Genomic DNA, 20,430 nt, shown 5'->3' with positions numbered 1-20,430 from the left:
ATAACGCTCAGTGTTTATCTCCCGCTTTGTTTGTTCTGGTTTGTTTTACAGCTAAGGATGGTGTCTGTCCTGCTTTCACCTCGCAGTGCTGCCCAGCTGCGGGGCCGTGCCGGGGAGCGTGGCGGATGTGCGGCAGAGCAGGGTCCGTGCCCTGGCCCCAGCCCGTGCCGCAGCCGCAGCCCTGCTGCAGGCCCTGCCACCCGCTCGGACCCTTGCAGGCAGGAGCCCTGCCGCATCCCACCCGCCTCTGTGGAGCCCTGCTGCTGAGCACAAAGATTCTGACTTTCCTTGTTGCCCTGTTCAAACAATATTTGCTTTTCTTCTGGGTAAGATCTCAGTTTCTTTGCTAATGCAGCTTTGGGGTAGGATCTTTGTAAATTACCTATTTATTTATTAATATGTCGACACACACACGCTGTTTAGCATCCTAAACAACTTACTCTGTGTTTCAAGGTTGAGGGGGGCTTATGCATACATAAATAAGAATAAGCTGTCTTTGTATTCAACTTTAGCTTAAAACGCCTGTAAACTAAGTACTCCAATAGTTGCAAGTTGCCCATGAGACAGAGCCCTCAGGACTCGGCGGTCATCCCCGGGGCACCTCCGGGCAGACCTGGGTGTGGAGCATAACCAGCACTTCTGCAGGTGAGACTTCTGCCGGAGGAAGGGAGCCTGGGTGGCACGGGCTTTGAGAAGGGCCTGTTTGCCTGGGGGCGAAGGCAAAGGCTTGCGTTGGCCGCACCGAGTGCTCAGGGAACTGGCTACTGGGGTTGTATAAATTGGGATGTGGGAGTTATTTCTAACCAGCGATGCCTGAGAGTGCAGGAGAATCCATGTGGGAAGATGAATCATAACTGTGATGGGGAAGGGAAGGGTGGGCAAGGCTGGTGAGCTGATGCTCCCCGGGCCTAAAAAACACTCCCAAGTGCCTAACCAACCCCTTCGAACCCCCCGTCTTCCCGCAGTCCCACTAAGTGTGCTCTTGGGAGTGGAGGAATGGATCTAAATACTAAATGTACATCAACATCCAAACCCAATAAAATATCTTGACAAGTTCTGGATGATTCTGAGTCTCACAGGGAGATGGCTGCTAACTACGCAGGAAACAACTTAATCGCTTCTAGAAAAATCAGCTTTAAGAATTGCCATCAAAGCAAGCAGAATGTATCAAGGGAGAAAGGAGATTTGCATCCGCGGAGTGTGATTCTCTCTCCACCGCTGGTGGAAGCAGGCGGTGAGGCTGTCCCAGCGCTAGGAGCCTGTCGTAAGAAAGGGGAGACTCAAGCACGACCAGCATGGATCTTCTCGTCCAGACCTGGCAGGTCCCGCTTACGTGGGTCTGCTTGGGAGAGCAGCCGAATGAGTGACTCTCCTACAGAGGAAGGATGCTTTATGCTGCTGCAGCCCCATCTGTAAAACCTAATCCTTGCCTTAGGTGAGCAGAGAGAGGTAAAGCAAACTCTGCCGGCTGCGCGGATGGATGCAGGCAGCTCCGTTCTCTCTCCAGCCAAATTTGCGCGCTGCATCGCCAGTGCAAAGCTGCGCCCAGTCAGTGCCCACAGCCCGACCGGCAAAGGGATCATGGTCCTCAGCGCCTGCCTTTGCAGAGCCGTAGACCTACTTTTTCAGGACAAATAAGAAAACCCCACAAAGGCCTAAGTCTCATCCCATTCACTAGTGTTTGAAGGGTAGATTTTTGTGCCGGAGCTGACTCCGTTATTTTCTTTTCAACCACTAGAGAAAAAAGCCAAACTTTACAGGACTAATAAATTGTGGCAAATGTTTGTAATTTGTCAATGACTCAGTTACAATCACACTTGAGTGCAACAAATGACTTGGTGAACAGCAGTGACGCTCATTTTCCTGTGAATTTGAGAAGCTCATAGAAGAGCAAAGACCCGTGGGTCTGACCCGATTCCCTCGCATTTTGGATCTAGAAAAAAGCAATACCTCTAAGTATTGTAAAGAATTATCTCCCCAGTCCTACTTTATTTATTTTGAAAATATTTTCAATGTCTTCACAATAGCAAAACAAAGTAAAAAAATCTTTCTCTCTTTTTAATCCGTCCTTTGTAGTTTCCCTGCTGTAGGGAGGAACTCCTGACCTCCCTGGAGGCCGTCTCCCTCCCGGGCAGTGGCCCAGTCGCGCTCTGCCTCTCAGTCCTGGAGCGAGTGACTTGCCCAGAGACAGAATGAAGGGCGCAAATCAGAAATCTCCACTTCTCAAACCCAGGTATCTTCGCGCCAACTTCAGAACAAAATGTCTTGGCTTGGGGTTCTCGTACCTCTTTCATTTGTCTGCAAAATTGTTTTCATAGAGGTAAGGATTTTTTTTTTTAAACTGTTTTGAAGGCTAATATCAAGTTAAGCTGAAATGAGATCTGAAACAAATCTCTACTTGAAGGTAAGGATAGTCTTGTTGCTACAGTAGAGGTTGGGCAGTTGGACATTTATTGCATCTTTGGCTTCCTGCTAGCCTTGGTGTTAATCTCTCTCTGCCACCATTACCTTCCTTGCTGAATGGTAAACACATGTATCGAGTGTTACACCAATGCAAAGCCTAGAATATACAGCCCTATAAACATGGTGATTACTAAATGCGTTTAGCTTTTGCTCAGGCTCTGAGATCTATTGGACTGATTTCCCCACTGTGGATTTACTGTTGCAGATGCAGTAGCCTTTCAGAAGTGCTTTAATTGCATCCTTGAAGGAGAGCAGGGTCAAAGACAACAGCGACCCTCTTTCAGGCAAAGCAAGATAATGGGATGAGATCAGGCTGGCTGGGATTTTTCAGCATCTCTGACCTTGTACATGCCAACCCCGCCATCTGCGCGCGGCAGCGGCAGCGGCTGGCCTCTGCAGCAGGGCTTCCCCCAGCCCTGGCACTGGGACGCGGCTCCCCGAAGCTTTGCCCAAGGTCAACAATTTCTGCGCCCTTGTCTGAACCTCTGCTTAAATCATCTGTGTTTTGAACAACATGGGAAAGCGGCTGGGAAATGTAAGGGCTGTGTTGTGGGCTTCCAGGGAAGCGGGAGGGGCCCAGCTGTGGGTGTAAGCAGAGAGAAAGCTTGCTTAACACTTGAGGGAGAAGAGGGTGGAAACAGGGGAACTCGTGGTCATGTCTGCTTTTTTAAAGTTTTACTGCTCTTGCTAACTCCAAGCAAGTTATTATTCAAAAATCACAACTCAGATCCCCGAATGATTAGACTTAAGAAAGTAACAGATTTGGGGTTTTATTTTCTGGTTTCCTGGTTATCTGAGGCATGCAAAAGCCATGGGCTAGACTTCTTTTGTATGCAAGAACAAGCAGCTTTTCTCTCTTGCCTTGTTCTTTTCTCATAGCAGCCTTGAATCCTTCTGGAACTCTTTGAAAACCAGCCAGCAGAAGATTATTAGCTGATGCTAATGGGGAATCAGAAGTGTGAACGGTGTCTTGGCAACAACTGAATAGCATGAGATGAGTATCCCAGTACCGCAAGGCACCTAGTAAAACGGAGAGAGTTGATAACATGGGTCCTGCTTAAGGGTGCTTGTGGATCACACAGGCTGAGTCCTGTACGCCCCCAGTCACAGACAAGTTTCCAGTATTAAAAATCCTGGTACAGAGGGGTTTGCTTCTTGCTTGGTTTCTCTTGCACTGTAATTGACTCCTGGGAAGCCTTTACATCTTTAGAAAGGCAGTAATATGTAGTTAATATAGATGTAAGGGATCCTCATTTGGGTTTTACTTATATTTAGTGCATATTAATTGCTTCTAATTTATTGTTATAAAAATAGAAATCCAATATATTTTGTCTATGATGTGTTTTGTTAACAAGATCTTGCATTTTTGCTGTTCGTTTTTAAAGCGAGATTAAAACCTCTCCTAAGTTTAATTCAACAGAAACGCTACTGAAGTTCTGCATTACCTGCCTCTAAGTGGCTACGTTGTATTCCCTTACTAATTAAACTGATGACATCCAGTATTCGGAGTGTGTTACCTGCCCAGCGTAGCCTCCCGCTTGCCTCGGTGTCGTGGCAATCTCATCTCCCTGGCAGCATTGGTTTCTGAGCATCGCTCGTAGCCGTGGCAATGTGGGGTGCCAGGGAAGTCCGAGCTGGCCCGCATTAGGGATGTGGCAGCTCACTCCTGCTGTAGTTATTATTTTTAAGGGTGCTAGTGCAGTCTATGCCACTGGTCTAGCACATCGGTTTTTCCATGTGATAATGAACTCACTTGGTTGCAACTTGACTGGTTCTGAAATGAAGGGTTGAGGAAAACGAGAAATGAAATGAAACTGCTAGGGGGCAAAGCCTAGGCTCACTTTACTCATAAGACTTCTAAAATCTTGAATTTAGCAAATTGGCTGCTTTCCTGAGCTGAATTACAGAGAGGAGCTGGGCAATTTATTTGAAGTGTCTGAGCACTGGATACCTCAATCAATGTCTGGATCTTTTATTCCTTTTTGAGATTGATCAGATCCTGAAACCAGTCCTGAGGGGGAAGGGAAAAAAAAACCCCAAACACCAAAAAACCTAAAAGGAGAACTCAGTGTTTTGGTGATGACCTAGGCTTCCCCCCACTGAGCTTTCCAATGATGCAATAGGACCTTTTACAACTTTCCTCTGTACAAAGTATTGAAGGCTGTTGTGGTTTGCTGGGTACCAAAGAGAGGGTCCGGATGAGTTGTGTTTGAGAGGGAGGTGATGGCAGGGTTGTACCAGAGACCGGCAAACACTAAACTGTGAGACCTGGAGGTGCTACAGCAACGTCTGCAAAGGAGACAGATTTGTAGTAACGCAAATATGGTGTTTTGGGGCACTATGAAGAGGTGACCAACCCTCATTACTATTGACGTCGATAGGATACGAGGTTATAGGCTGGCAACTTACAGAGCTGAGTTAGTGGGAATCTTATCTAGAAAAGGATTTAGGTATTAAGCTAAAGGGCAGAATGTGATTCACCTTATAGAAAAACAAACAAAACCAGCAACTTCAGTGGGAAACAACCCCTGTGAGGATTTGCTGTGTCTAACAGAAACGAGCAGTTCACAGGCCGAGCCTGTTGACTGGCTCTAATAGAACAGATATTTTCTTTCCTTGAAATCAAGCGTAGTGGGAGTCTGTGAGAGAGCACAGGGGCTGTCGGCTTCCTTCCAGGAGCTTTCAGGATCCGGTAAGGGCCCTCAGCCCGGCCCTGCCTCCAGAGAGAGCCGCGGGAGCTGGCGCGGGCTGCAGCAGGGGCAGGGCAGGGCCCCGCCAGTGCCGGAGGTAATCGGCCTCTGCACTGACCATTAAATCCGCCGCTTCTCTAGCGACTGAGCTCCTGACTGAGTAGCGTGCTCTTCAAGTTCAACGGACAGCAACAACAAAAGCCTGATTCCTGCAGAACTTCTAGAAACCGTGATTCAAAAAAAGTGGTGTAGCATCCTCAGGGGTTTCCGATCTATGCCCTGCTCTGAATGATTTTGCAGCTGCTTTTTATCCTTCTCATAACTGGCAGAGATTAATTTTGTTTTATTCGCTCCCACATCACACAGGAGACCAGAACAAGGTGGTTCTGCCCTCACTGCCTCAAACTCGCAGCCTGGCACAGCTCATCACCCAGTTTCATGGTGATTTTGTGCTGCCTACTCTTTAGTTATCTTCTGCTGTAGTCTTCAGAGTCAGCTTGATATTTAAAAAAAAGCTTTACAATAGACCAAAACATTGATGGGAATTTGTTTTGGTTTATCTCGTTAGTTCTTGGGTTTAGGAAAAAAATAATGACGTATGTTAGACACGTTGGTTGGTTCAGCAGCAAATCATGAAGCTTAATCGTCAAGACTCCTTAATCCCAGATAACTGTTTTTGGGGTTTTGGTTTTTTGTTTTGCTTATGCTGCGAGCTAATCCTAATGCGGAGATTATTATACCCACAGAAATTAAATCTTCATGCAGTTTTTCATTTTAATATGTTATTTGCAAACACAAATGATTTCAGATGAACATTTTCTAGGTCTGGGCTCTAATCCAAGTAAGATATACCAGGCAACAAGGACTTGGGCAGGGAACCTTCCAGAATAGATGCACTCGTCTCTGCTCAAGAATGAGCAACTATTTAAAAAAAAACAAACCAAAACAAAACAAAAAAACAACCCCTTAAGTCTGGCTAAACCGTGGCTGAACGTTTAGGAAAAGGAGGGGAGTTAGAAGCACAGGGCGCGCTGGCTGGAAGCATTCCTGGAATGCGCCTCGCAGCAGCCCCAGCGCCTCCGGCGGCGGGGGGCAAGGGAGCTGCACCCCCAGGGAGATGCGGCAAAGAGAGTTTATCTTTTGGGAGAAGGAAGGAACTGTTTCTGACAGCTTTTTCTTGGAGGGCAATATTGGGAAACCACTTGGAGCTTTGCAGAGCTGTCCCAGCTGAGCGTGCTTCACAAATGTATGGGGTGTGATTGCTATTTCAGGGCTCAGAAAAATGTGAGGTATCTCGCTAAAGACACAGTCCTGCCCCAGCAAAAACACAGCAATGTGGTTTGATATGACATGGTAAGTATGTTTATAAACAGAAATGTCAGAAAAAAGCTATAGGGGACATGGACAAGTAATATGGATGTGTGGTGCTGAGTAACATGTGCATGTGGGTATTTTTCATTGTCTTTTAGACTTAAAATCTCTTTCTTATCTCCATTCCCCCCACCCCTGTATCCAAGCAGGTGGATTTTAGAGGCGTTTGAAGGAGGTGCTTTGGCAACCTGGTTTCTGAAGGACATCGATGGTGAAAATGAGATAACATAGGAGAAACCGAAGGAGAGGGATAAGAGTCATGGTTGGAGAAGATGGCAGGAGCTTTACCTCAGGAGGAGGTAAACGCTGAAATGTAGGTAAGGACTACAGGAGTTCCAGCTTTCAATGCAACAGCTTCCAGTTTGCATTTTCAGTTCACCATTGAAAGACTCGATATGAGAGTAGCCTGTGTCCTCTTGCCTGTGTGATACACAGAGCATGGAGCTGAGCCCGTGGGGCAGAGGGAGACAGCAAAATTATGTGGAGGTAGCAAACCTCTCCTGGATTTTGGCTGAGCTGGACTCAAACGGCTTGGCAGGGTGGAGGTCAAGACCATGTGGAGGAAGAGTCAGAGAGATGGGGATGTGTCTGGATCACGTGGAAGAGAAGTGTGGCAGGGAAAGGGAGCAGGCAGTTGGAAAACAGGCTGAGCAAATGGTTTGTGTGCGTCCCCTGCCATGGCAGGTGTAGGCAGGGTGCGCCGGGGTCGAGTGAGCAAGTGATGGTTAAGACGACCAACACGAACTTTCCACCCGCTGTATTCATTTGAAAATGGGTAGCAGTGTGTTAAACAGTCATCGTTCTTCAGGGTCCTTGCCTGCAGTGCAACAGCAAGGGGAACACAGACCCTGCTGTGCTGAGCCCTTTCATCTGCCGGAGCACTACTTCTCTTCCCTAAGTGGATGATTTCTGTGAGCAACCGCCGCACACCATGACCTGTACTTACAAATAATACAGCAGTTACGTTGCTTTCAGGAACTCCTTTAACGCTTCAGTCTAAGAATTGATTAGTAGTCCATTGACGCATGAACATTCAAATGCTTGTGAGAGAGTCGGGCAAATTTTGTGAATATGGTTACATCAAAATTCTTTAGTTATGTGACTCGAAGGAGTATTAATTCATCCTATGTGTCCAGATGTATTGGTGTTTTTTTTTTGTATTTCCCATCTGGAACAGCAATATTTTTTCCCTGAACCCGCTGCATTTCCAGAGCTTGTTAGGAAAGCGCCGGATCTCCTGTATCTGCGCAGAATTCCCCACTTCCTGTCGCTTCCTAGATTCGAGTGAAATACCAGCCTCGCATGAAGAGCAAAAAGACCACACAAGACCACATGTTGTTTACTTTGGGCTGATTATTCACATGTCATGAGCAGCCAAGAGAGGAGACTGTTTTCCCCTAAGTTCTAAAAGCATCATTCCATCAAACCCATGGTTGTCCTTGCTTTAACAAAATACGTTCAAGAAGCGATGATGTCTCCCCACTGAGACATAAATGCCTGCGCTTGAAAAATACCCCCCTCCGCTTTCATTTATCATTTGCAAGTAAGCTGCCCCTGCTTAAAGTAGGCATTTATGTGTTACTAAGTTTCTTTTCTTTGGTATCACTTTTTAAAAAATTAATTTGGGAAGTTAATTTTGATTCCTTTGATCAGCCTTGTTGTTGCACTGTCGAAGCGTGCTCTCTCCCCTCTTTCTGTTCAGCACACAGCACAGGGAGAGTTTTCCGTGGGACGGCCTGGCTGCGGACCGCGCGGGGAACACGGCAGTGGTTCCCAGAGGGCTGCACGCTTTCTGTCTGTTCAGTTTGATGCCATGTGCAGCCACGGGGTGCAAGTAATCCACAGGGTGCGAACTCGCTGTGCTGATAAGGGAAATATCAGGAAGGCTTCTCCCATCGGGCTTCTCCCTGGGCTTTTCCAGGTCTCTCTGAGCTCTTTTGAAATTTCTTTCATGCAGGCAGCATGGGAGGGTGTGGGGGGCTGTTACATCAATCAGTAATGGAAGATTACATCATTTGAGCTCCACTGGTTGTCCACACAAGGCTGGATTATGAGTGCTCGTGTTAACTGAAAGAAATGAAGCTTTTCTATCAGTTGAGAAGGAAGAAATCCGGTTCTGTTAAAGCTGGCATGACCCTACATTGTGTACAACCCATTCTCTGCATTATGCATTTAGGGACTCATCCTCTGCATACTCACATCCGTGGCTCCGTGGACTAATACCGAAACACAGAAATACAGGAACAGATCTCAGCTCATTTTCAGGAATCATCTTAACTTCTTGTATCCAGGCACTAAAGGGGAAATCCAGACCTTACAGGAACCAAAGGCAAACTGCAGATGGGTTCATCGTTTGAGGCTGGGTGTTTGGCCTCGGGTCTCAGAAATCACAGCTTCATGCTTTCCCTCCTTTGCCATGCAGAATCCTCCCCTTTGGAGAGGGTGCATGTGCTGTTGCTGCCTCTTTTGTATACTTTCTGTCCTCTTTGCTGTACACCTGGGGTTCATCCAATTGATGCTATTTACACCCCAGATTGCTATTTTGTGCCTTGTGTTGTGTTTTGTGAAGCAGGCTTTTGGAATAAGAATACAAATAGCTGTTCTGGGTGTTTTATGCTCTAAAAGTGAGTACAGTCAACAGATGCCAAGATGTAATAAATCAAACCGAAGTGCTGTCTTAGTTGCTTCAGCTTGAAAGGGGACTGCTGTAGAAAAAGGCAGTGATGAAATCTAAACTGCATTTGCAATCCTGTGAAGATTCAGGTCAACAGGGTTGAGAGCAGAAATTAATGGAGTGTGATGTTTGCTGCAACAGCTACAGTAAATGTGGAGGTTTCGCAACAAAAACTCGAAGGGTGTTACAAACGCACATGATGCTGAGTCCCTCATGTTGTACAAAAGCCGGAGGGCCTGAACATCAGAGGGAGAGAGGGCTCAACATCTGCTATCCATGTGAAAGTGAAAAATCCCGTGTGCGCTGAAGGTCACAGTGACCCGGGATGCTACGCTGACATGGCTGTGAAACAGCATGGGCTGCTTTTTACTTTGCCAACAAATTTTCCAGGATTGGAAAAAATAATAACGAAGAGAAACGTGGCTTGTTCCTCTAAGGCCTTGCAAGTGCTTTCACTTCAGCTGGACTGGATGTGTGCCACTGAGAAAGCACTATCCGTCCCTTTCATCTCTGCTGTACACCGATTTCTGGGAGAGGAGGGTGAACTTACCTCTGCATGTGTCTTCCCTCCTCGGGAGAGATGGAAGATCACTGTGACGCTTGTGTTGTATTCTTTATTGTATGCTGTCCTGAGTTCCTAAAGGGGTAGAATTGCTTTTGTGGTAAATGTCATGATGGTCTCCCTCCCTTTTTTCAATCTCTTTTGAACACTCTGTATTCAATCATGTCCTCAAGAGCAGTGTTAGTAGAGGTTAATATGAAATGCCCATTATATACTGGCAGGTACTTTAATCTCAAGGCAGAAAACTCGACACAGTCCATGCAGGCAGCCAGACTGGTACCTTGCTCTGTATTAGTGGTTATATTCTTCACACTCACCAAAATCCCGCTGGATTCAGTGGGAGTTCTGGGCACACATCTGAGGCAGAACTCACCTAAATGTTGGGGTCTTTACCATTTCTTGATGTACGAAAATGAAAACTGCAATGCTGCAGTTTAGTAAGACTAAGCAACAACTGCCTCCTTGACTTCAGAGTCTGTGGTTTCCCAGTGGTTAAGTTTTTGTCTGGTTTTGTTTTTGTTCTCAAATTCTTCCAAGCGTGGTGGACTGTGAGAACTCCTACACCTCTGTGCCAGCGCAGGGGGAGTCACTGGGTGTGTGAACCCTGCCCCGTTCATTTCATGGGACAGCATCCTGCTCCCCTGTTCTTCTTGGTTTCCAAATATTATTTTCAAAAAAGCCCAAAGCAAAATGATGGAACTGTGCTGGGCTTCCACGTAGCCAGCAGAACTGAGAAAGAGAGTAACTAGAGGGAAGCATCAACTTGCGTGAGTGACAGCAGGTAGTGGGTAGCTGCTCCTTGTGAAGAAGGCAGCAGGGTCCCAACTAAAGTGAGCGCAACCTGCCAAAATGTTTCCTGGTGGGAGGGAACGAATGCATGCTTTCGTATTTGAACCTCAGTTACGTTTAATTGGATAGCCAGACATTTATCAATGTCTCTATAAGCCTTCTGCCTTACGTTGTGCAAGCATTTCTTAACTTTTCCCAAAGATCTTTAATTTCTGATCTGTGGTCAGGTGAGGGTTCAAGTCAAGCACTTGAATGTTTTCAGTCGTTTTGTCCCCTCTGTTTCTTATGCTTCTCAATTACTGGCATATGCTGAATTTCTCAGATCATGAAAAATCTTAACATGAACAAAAAAGAAAACTGAGATCTTCATGCTGTGTGCAGAAGAATTTTTCAAAACCCCTCTAAATATTCATTCATATCCCTTCACCTACAATTTGTTTGCTAGAAGCCTTCTCTAATGTAAACCAAAGTGCTAATTCTGAGCTGATTAGAGTCAGAATCAGTTCAGAGAGAAGATAAATGGTCCTTCATAAGGCACCTTTCCAAAGTTGGAAGAGTAAGCACTGTCTGTTTACTGAAGAAACAGAAATGTGTGTTTGGATTTGTCAGTGAATTTTCTCTAAATACTGCTAATCACATTTAGAGGTTTTTGATTTATTTTTTAATGGGATCCAAAATTTGGTATGTGGCTAACAACTGTTTTAAATCCTGAAGAGAAGTAAATACGCCTGACACTGTTGATCACATACAGTGTAACTGAATCTAGCATTTGACACTAAAAGCAAAGGAAGCTTTTAATTTATTTTGTTTTTAAAGGTAGTGCATCCAGCAGATAATTCTGTTTGGAGCAAAAAAAAAAAAAAGGGGAAAAAAACAGAAAAAAACATTTTCAAATCAAATATACCTACATCCTCCATGCCACATCAAAGAAAAAAGGTAAGGTAATATGAAGTATAAGTTTCATTTTATTGTATAGAAATATATATTAATAAAATAACTTTCTAACATGTCTCAGCTACAGGAAAGAGAATTGAGGATGTGATGACTTTGCACTCAGATTCTCATATCAGCCACTGAAAAATCTTTATTTTTTAAATGTAATTTCTTGGTATTGCTATCATGAGAGTTACCTGTTTCCACTCTATTTGTTTCCAGTCACTCATAGCTTTCTGAAATTCAGAATCCACAACACATGCCTTACAGTAAATGCTAAATTTAGGGTAAACTGTTATTACAGATATCATTGAGATTTTCTGTTGCTTGTCATCTCTCAGGATCAGAAACCAATTTGCCTTACAGATCTTTATTTTGTGCTTGGAGGGCAATTGCAATACTCCGGACGTGACTTCTGGAAAATCTCTTGCCACTGCTAGAGCTGAGAGCGCTAGGGCACCTCGGCTGCGAGGTGCTTCTGAACCCCCTATTTGCTACTATTGATAAAGATAGAGAGTTTTTGCTGCTCTGAGTGCAGGGAACACCTGAGAAACTTGAAGTTTCATGATATGGGGATCTGCTACGAAGGTTAAATAAAATTTGCATTAAAGCAAATTAAATACTGACATTGGAAAGAAGGCTGATGCATGCATCTTCTAGACTTGTCTTTGCATGTTTTCACTAGTGAAGACTGTAAGGCAGAGCTGAGCATTTTACTAAGTTTTTCACAATTAATAACTAGGCAGAGTGTTACTTCCATTTGGTATCCAGATGGTAACATGGTATATTGTGGATGACACTGAGAAAATTGCCACCTTCCTCTAGAAATTGCTTGCGTGAAGTATATTAAAAATGTCATCTATTTCTGCAGTATGAAAAATAAGGAAGAGTGATGGAAAATGACACCGAACCTAGAGCTGTGTGAGAATTGCTCAGATGCCAGCCCAGGCATGTGGTAACGAACACAATGGTTATTACCTTTTCAGGTAGTGATCTGCAAGTGTATTACCATGCTGTACCCCCACAGCATGTGTAAATTTTAGGTATTATTAGATTCATGTTACAAGTGAGTGAACTGAGGCATAGAGGCGTTAAGAACGTATAGTAAAGCTCATAAATTTCCTACTGTAAGTAGGCTTGTTAGCGAGGAGGCACGTGGCTTGTGTTGGGCTGCTACTCATTCCCTACTTTGGGAATGAGTGCATGACTTGCTTGCTGCTTTTGAGCTAGCTCTTGTATTCCAACACACTCACAAGCTTCACTGAAAATTGACTCTGAGTTGCACAGAACTTGAAAGGAGCGGGTGCCGTTCCTGATCTGACACTCGCTTTAGGTGAGGCACTGCCATTAACTTTAAGGGGCTTTGACTTCAAGGAGCTTTGGATCAGGTCCTCTGTGAGGCTTGTGTTTTGCAGCGGGACCAAAAGTCAGTACATACATCTCAGCGTGGCAGGTGTTGAAACGCAAGACCAAATGAAGGGCACAAATTTCCCTTTTCATTGTGTCTTCCTTTATGATGTCAAACCCAGCTCTTGATCTCTAATTTTACTTCAATTGAAATCATATATGCGAGTGAAAAATATTGATCACCTTTGCTGTCCTTTCCCAGCTGCAGTGCATGGAAGATCTAAGTCGTCATTAAGTCAATATGTGCACAGCAAAGCTCTCCCCCCCTTTTCTCCCTTGTGGTAAATTCCCAACCATTACTTCCATTAAAGGTCCACGTGCAGGAAGAAAAAAACCCAACCCCTCTGTCCTTCCCATTTCTCTTTTCTTTCTTTTTTTTTTCAGATTTTCAGATGATTACTTCCAAAAATGCACATGCTCAGATACTCTTCAAAGTCATGCTGTCAGCATACACTTACCAAACAGGCTCTGCTTCCTGCAGGAGCTATCCCTTTAACAGTTGTATCTTTTGTCTTTAGTCTTATTAACTCATGAAGTGGAAAAAGAAAGATAAATGCAGCGTCAGACCGTAGATTATGCCCGTAATGAAGGGTTAGGGATATATTTTTCATGGCAGGCTGCGGAGAGTCATCTGAGTCTCTAAGGACGTTTCATGTTGTCTTCATAACGGATTGGGTCTTTGTTCAGTTTTCTGACTGTCCTCAAATTTTTGTTTGGAGAAAGGGTTCACATTATACTATCCCTTAAGCCATGTTGTGAAGAATTCCTGCCCCATGGGATGCCTCAAGCCTCAAATTTTTGCGTCCTTTGGTGACGGAGGTTGCTGCCACAAAAGGCTCTCTAGGAGACAGGGACCTTGAGAAAAGAAATCTGGCATCAGCAGCTATGTTGTGACTTTTTCATCGTTGGAGTGCCTGGCTGTTGCTCTGCTTTATTAATCTGAATGTTTTCCAAAGGGGGAATCTAGAAGGTGGGAGCAACAGCATGAGGATTTTTCTTAAATATTACAGCCGAGGTTGGGAGTGATGCAAAGGCGAAGAGGAACAGGTGAGAGGCAATTGCTGAAAGCGTAAAAGACCTGTGAGTGAAATTTCAGGGGAAATTTTGTGAAGTCTGGGGAAAAAAAGAATTGATCTGAAAGAAAGAAGGAAACCTCAAACAAGATATAGCTAGTAACCTTAACTCCAAAAAATAAATTACTTCAAATTAAGCAAGGATTTTTGCCATGATTTTGCCAATGGTTTTACATTATGCAATGCAAAATATAATTTGCAACAAAAGTAATTTTGAAAGACAAAATTAAAAGGCTCCAATTTTCAATTTTCTAGGTTTTGTTGTTAGACAAAAATACAGTTTCTACAGGGTACAGCTTGAGAAAGCTGACTTATGGCACCAGTACACAAGTGGCATATGTTTTTCAGGTGGCTATTCCCCAGTGTCTTCCTATCCCTCCTCTCATGTTTATAGAAGGCTCAGGGATTCCTTCCAGGCCTTTTTAAAATTAAACTGTTTTTCAGCATCATGGGCTAACAGATGGAGAAGAGTTGTCATCAGCTAGCCAAAGTAAATATAGTTGCAAAGAGTTTCTAGCAATAACTATGCATAAGTACGCAATTCAGTCATCTTTCAGGTGAACTTTGGGGGACTGCATAAATCTATGGATGTACCTGGCCAGTCTTCCTGTGCTCTTGTTGGGTGCTGCAGTTCCTCTTGGTAACTTTGTAGAGAGCTTCACCCACATGGAAAATATGAGGCTTTGGAGCAAATAAGAGACCCTATCGTCTCCTCCGGGCACCTGCAGAAGAGCCAGTCTGCCTCTGCTCTGCTGGCTCACTGGTGGGACCTGTGGGGAGTCGCTGCCTCTGGATGCCTGAAAGTGCTCTTTGTGTTGAGGTGGGTGATGACCTGCATATAGCACTGACAACAGGAGGCAGCAGGACAGGCTTTAGGTCTACTTGTTCCCAGGATCAAGCAGCTTCAGAGCTGGTTTCCTAGGGTGTCATGGTCACAGAGAAAGGATTTCTCCTTGTACTGAACCAGTTTTCATTGACCCAACAATGCTGGGCATTTCCTCACCATTCTGTGAGAGTCCTGCATAAAAGGGTGTTGGTAAAACCTGACACCCTGTCTTTAATTTTTCAAATTCCAAATTTCTGGAGCTGAATGGGGGAGAAATATCACATGGAGCTGAGAAAGATGTGAAATGAAAATTCCCCAAAGTTAGCTAGAAAATCCAGAGACTTGTTCTGGGTTATGCTTTAGCCTACTAGTTAATATGTTCTTGCTGCCTGCTCAGTAATTTGTCAGGAACAGGGAAGAAGAATCCAGACTTGGCAAGCTGGTGTTGCAGACAGATTTGGTCAGACGAAATCCCAGTAGACGTTAGTCCAACATCAACAGCTCCTGAGCTATCACATGGGAATGCGCAAGGAGATAAAACGAACATCCTAAAGGGTGGATCCTCTGTTTTAAGGGGCAGAGAAGGGAATCTGGCTAATGTAATTTTTTTTTTTCTTTTCTTTGTGGAGTTGTTCAGAGAAATGATGGAAAATGCTGGTTCCAAACACAGATACAGTTCTATCTTTTCTTGAATTCTTCACTTCATTTAAAGTTGCTTAACTCCTCTCTCTTGCTTTTTCCTACATGTGAAGAGAGGTTAATCCTATCTGCCTTTACCTCAGAGGGATTATGAGGGCAGAGTTTGGAAAAGAATTTGCCGTCTATGCAAAGAATCCACTAGTGACTGCAGGGGAAAAAAACCCCAGACCTACCATTGGGAAACTCCAGCACCAATCGACTACTTTCTGGAAGTGGACTGTCCTGTTACATAAACATCCTTGAAGCTTTGCAGAAGGGGAGGCATTCACATCACATATGTGGGGCCTGACTAATTGGGCTTTGTGTGTGAAGAACAGGGATGGAGAGGATAAGGAAGTGAAATCCCCAAGGTGCAGGCTGGGCCTCCTTCTTCCCATGGCCTGTACTGTTGCTTACGTGTTGAAAAGGGGTCTCAGAGTCTCCTGTACCACTGAGCTGATGACTGGGAACTCTGTGGGCCCCGCAGCCCAGCCTGCCTCCTAACTCTGCCCTCCCCAGCAGTCTGGGTGGCGTCCTGCTCAGCCCAGCAGCCAGCTGCAACAGCCTCCAGCAGTCGCTCAGAGAGCATCCCTCTGCCCAGAAGTTGTTAACATCCCTTCATACTAAAATCTGCATTAACTCAGTGGTCCTGGTCTATGTGTAAACAGCATGCAGCCCATGTAACTCTTGGCTGCTTCTACAAACAGTGGCAGGGGGGGCTGCTAACTTCAGGAGCTCCAAGTTGCCCCCTGGAGGAGTCTGTACCTTTCCACCGATTATGTGGGGAACCAAAATCCCACAGTTGCTGGTTTGATGGCCGAAGTTAGGTGGCACCAGCACCCCTCCATCCAAAACTCACTTGAGACCCAGAGCCCGGTTCTCCACAGCCCCACACCTTGTGGCAAAGTGGAGCTGCAGCATGAGTTGAAAGTCACCACTTTGTTTGGCACACACTTTGTAAAGCTTTGTCACTAGTCCCAGGCAAAAAAACCAACTTGTTTCTTCCCCCACCTCTTCAGGGAAAACCATGTATAGCAGGCATGTAAATAACTTGATAGTGTCTACTATAAAATTTGCATGTATGTTTTCCTATATTTTACGACAGACAGAGAATAATGGTTGCAGGGTTTCCATTCTGTACAGCAGCTCTCAGGGTAACAGGTCAGGTTTAGCAATTGGGGTGGCAGTGAAAGGAACAGATTCACAAGCTGAGAGAGCCAGTGCTGAACTGGTTAGGAAAGAGTAAAATCTGAATTCCCAACTCTTTTTCTTTTCACAGCTGTTAAGAGTTCAGTGGGTTGAACTGCAATCCTTCAAGTTCATCTGTTGACTCCAACACAAAACTATTATAAACTGTGCCTCTAAAACACGTGATGAAACATTTCTTGAGAGCTATTTATTCCAACTGCAGCAGAGGAAAGTTTACAGAACACCCGGCATTTGGTAGAGGAAAGGTCTCTTGAGCTTTGCAAAAGGAGGAATTATACCGACGTAAGTTGCTTTTTGATTTTTTTTTCCCCCTGCACCATTGAATAAAATAATACTGCTAACTTTTTTTACCCCCTATGGAAACATGATCAAGTAGCACAAAACTATGTTTAAGTGCCTAGCAGAGTATTTCTATATAGTTTTCTTTCTTTAATCGTGTGGATTGGGGTTTTATAATTCAGCATAGAACTCAACATGATTTAATATATGTATTTCTTTCCTCTAATGTTTTCTGTATCTGAATAACAGTTCATTCAGTTACAATATTAATGCAGAAGTATGATAGACTGCAAGCTTCAATCAAGTGTGTCCTGCCAGCTTACAGATTACAAGTAGCAAGGAATAGTTTGGGGGTATTTTTTTTCAGATGTTTCTTTTACATCTTTGAGCTGAAGTTTGATCTTATGTATACATACACATTCTCCTCCAGGCTTTAGCTGTGGTAAAACACTTTCTATGCTGAAAATGGACCATGCAAACATGACCCAAGCCATGCTTGATGCTGAATCCCGCAACATGGAGAAGAACAACAGCAACGAGTATTTTTACATTCTGATCGTCATGTCTTTCTACGGGATCTTCCTGATAGGGATAATGCTGGGCTACATGAAATCCAAAAGAAAAGAGAAGAAGTCCAATTTGCTTCTGCTCTACAAAGATGAGGAGAGAGAATGGGGGGAAGCTGTGAAGCCTCTACCGACCATATCGGGGCTGAAATCTGTCCAGATCCCCATGATGCTGAACATGCTGCAGGAGAGCATGGTGCCGTCCCTGTCCTGTGCCATCTGCTCGATGGAAGGCAGCAGCGTGAGCTCTGAATCCTCCTCCCCAGATGTGCACTTCACCATCCAGGAGGAAGTGCTGGATGCTGAACTGGGGGAAGTGTCAGAAACGCTCCTCAATGAGAGCAGCGAGGGATCTGCGGAAAACATCCACAAGAACTCCTAGCACTTGCAGGGCTCCCTTGATCAGCTGCCAAAGCGTGAGTGGAGCTCCCGCTAAGAACTTGTGGTTCTACTTTCCTGCTCTCCAATGAACTCTCAACAGGTATCTGTGCCCCTGGGCCTGAGGTGTTCCTGAGAGCTGGGAGGACAAGGAAGCAGTGGTACCCAGCACCAAAGTGTAACTTGCACATGATTGGGATGCTTAATTTTAATTTTTTCATTATTATTTCTTACCATAAGAGCTAAGAACAAGGAGAATATATATATTTTTTTCTAACGAGGTAACTATTACTGGCATGTCTCTGCATATTTCAGAATTCTGCAAATATCTGGGAAATGTTTAGGGAAGTTACCCTAACGCAAGTGCCTGGTTGTTAAAGACAATGGGTAATGCTCATTCACACAAAACTGTGATAGACTAGAAGTACTTTTACTGTGTTTCTCTTATGACAAACCACAGCCAACAGCAGATTTGCTCAATGAGGCCTCAAAAGCTGAAAATTTGTCGATGCTGTAGTTGAAGGGAGATTGTAGCATGGCCGGAGACTGACTTTATGCACAGAAAGAATGAAAGAAAAAGAAATTCAGGGACTCTTTTCTTTTCTAGGAGGTTTGTAAAGCCTAGTTTCAGATCCATGCCACTATATCTGTCTTTAAGTTGTACCTGTACTGGCTGGGTCAGGTTCACTAACTTCTGCTGCAATCGGAAAAGTGGTTTTGTTTTTTGCTTTTGTATTTTTTAAAGACATGTACATTTGATCACTAAAGGCAAAGATCTGTAAGTTAAAAAAAAGACATTAAAAGATCTTTGTTACAAGGTGTAAGACGTAGAAAGGCTTGAACAAATGCTGCTCTGTTACGCCCCCTTGAAAAATAGGTGGAATTCAGAATAGAATTTAACCTAGCAAGGGTGACATCCTGGCCCCCCTGAAGTCATCAGCTGAGTCCTCCTGACTTTAGGGGACGTGCACAAGATTTTGTGCTTCTCTATTGGAGCTGAATTCTCCATTTGAGGTCAGTAAAACTGTACTCATTTACATCATTAAAGAATACGGCCTTTCTGCTCTATTTAAGCCAGTGTAGATAAACATTGCATTACATCCTTTTTTTTTATCAGCTTGCATGTGACACATGCATTTCTAGAAAGCCATTCGTAACTAGTTTTTAAAACCAGCACAAACTTCTCCCCCTAATTTAATGGTACTGTGATTTTTTTTCAAATGCTCATGAAATTAGTTACTAAATTATTGCACTGTTAAAAGAAGTAATGTTAATATTGTAGCAATGTATGATTATTTCAATCATACCTGATATTTTATAATAACTTATTACAATGTTTGGATTAGTTCTGAACCATGAGGGCTAAAGAGCCTGAGTCTAAAGCATTGCACAGCAAAATGTTTGCAAAATGTCTCCACATATTTCCTGCGCTAAAATAGCTCTGTGATTTATCCACTGGCATTAGAGCTTGAGAGACAGCTTGAAAAATATGAATGCTGAACAGCAGAAATGAACTGAGGCAAGAGTCTGTTGTACTTCTGTCCTTTAGAAGGGAGCACTCTGGTTTGGGCTTGGAGGGTTAAAACGATGTGATGTAGCCTGCAGAGGTATCACTGTCCTGCTCTAAACACAGCAGAACAAAGGCTCCATTGTGCTCAGAAGGGGCCTGATTCCGTTCAGACTGAAGGCAGTGGGAGTTTTTCCATCGACTTCAGTGAACTTTGGATCAGACCATATAAAGCTTTTTGGTAGATTTACTCCAAAAGGGGCTGTTTTAAGTTTGAAAGAAGCCAAATTAAGTTTGGCGCTTTGCCTGGAATCACTTGAATCCTGAAACTTTCCAAATGAGACTGACATGCGCGAGTTGTCACATTTTCCATTGCTTTCTCCTTCGTCCTTTTACTTTTGGTATAAATGTATTTGTATCTGTAAAAAACTGATGTATATAATTCCTAACATTGAGTTGTATATAATTGTCTCATGTATTTAAAGTTTATTGTTTCTACTGGCACTAATTTTTATTTAAATAAAGAAACACATTTCCTGGAAAAGTTTCCATGTCTGTTCACTGCGTCAAATAGATTTCCAGTAATGGGACTGTGCAAAATTTCTACAGGATTATTTTCTTAGCCTCTTTTTGAAATGATTTCTTATGTTTGACAGTACTGCAGCACTGCGGGCTGACCGCAGGGCTGAGCCAGGCGCTCCAGATCTGCCTTGGGTCCGTACGGGCTCTTTGGGGCACTGGGCAACTTCCTTGCGCTCAGCTCCTGCCCATGTGCAGGCAGAGCTGCAGGGGTACCCAGAGTCCTCCTGCAAAGAGCTGGGGGTGCTGGCGAGCCATTGAGCAGGCTGGAAAAACCGACAAGTTCCTATGAAAACTGTTTTGTCACTTATAGAGCTTCTTCAAAAGTCTGCATTTGGAGTTTAGGTTTTAAATTTGCATCGTAGCAAACTGGGTGGGCTAGGGTTGAGGTTACAGGCAAGTATCTGACACAGGTGTCCGTTCCCACTGGGTTTCCAGTACTTGGC

General features: G+C 44.2%; 1 protein-coding gene across 1 annotated transcript; it reads left to right on the top strand.

Annotated features, from left to right (window-relative positions):
- Positions 1 to 1,378: 1,378 nt before the first annotated feature.
- KCNE4 (potassium voltage-gated channel subfamily E regulatory subunit 4) lies at positions 1,379 to 19,939 on the top strand. The gene is made up of 6 exons (XM_087739872.1): positions 1,379 to 1,435; positions 2,077 to 2,233; positions 2,669 to 2,998; positions 6,671 to 6,841; positions 16,746 to 16,957; positions 17,385 to 19,939. Exon 6 carries the CDS (start codon positions 17,411 to 17,413, stop codon positions 17,900 to 17,902), a length of 492 nt encoding a protein of 163 aa, XP_087595998.1. The 5' UTR covers positions 1,379 to 1,435; positions 2,077 to 2,233; positions 2,669 to 2,998; positions 6,671 to 6,841; positions 16,746 to 16,957; positions 17,385 to 17,410; the 3' UTR covers positions 17,903 to 19,939.
- The last annotated feature ends 491 nt before the right edge of the window (positions 19,940 to 20,430 follow it).

This window comes from Nipponia nippon, unplaced genomic scaffold (assembly GCF_047370975.1).
Source record: "Nipponia nippon isolate SJK-2023a ecotype South Korea unplaced genomic scaffold, ASM4737097v1 scaffold_7, whole genome shotgun sequence".
NCBI lineage: Eukaryota > Metazoa > Chordata > Aves > Pelecaniformes > Threskiornithidae > Nipponia > Nipponia nippon.
This window is presented reverse-complemented; position numbering and strand designations above follow the sequence as displayed.

What these genes read in the sequence shown, in the direction of transcription:
- KCNE4 (XM_087739872.1), top strand. Translation starts at nt 17,411, where the DNA reads ATGCTGAAAATGGACCATGCAAACATGACCCAAGCCATGCTTGATGCT.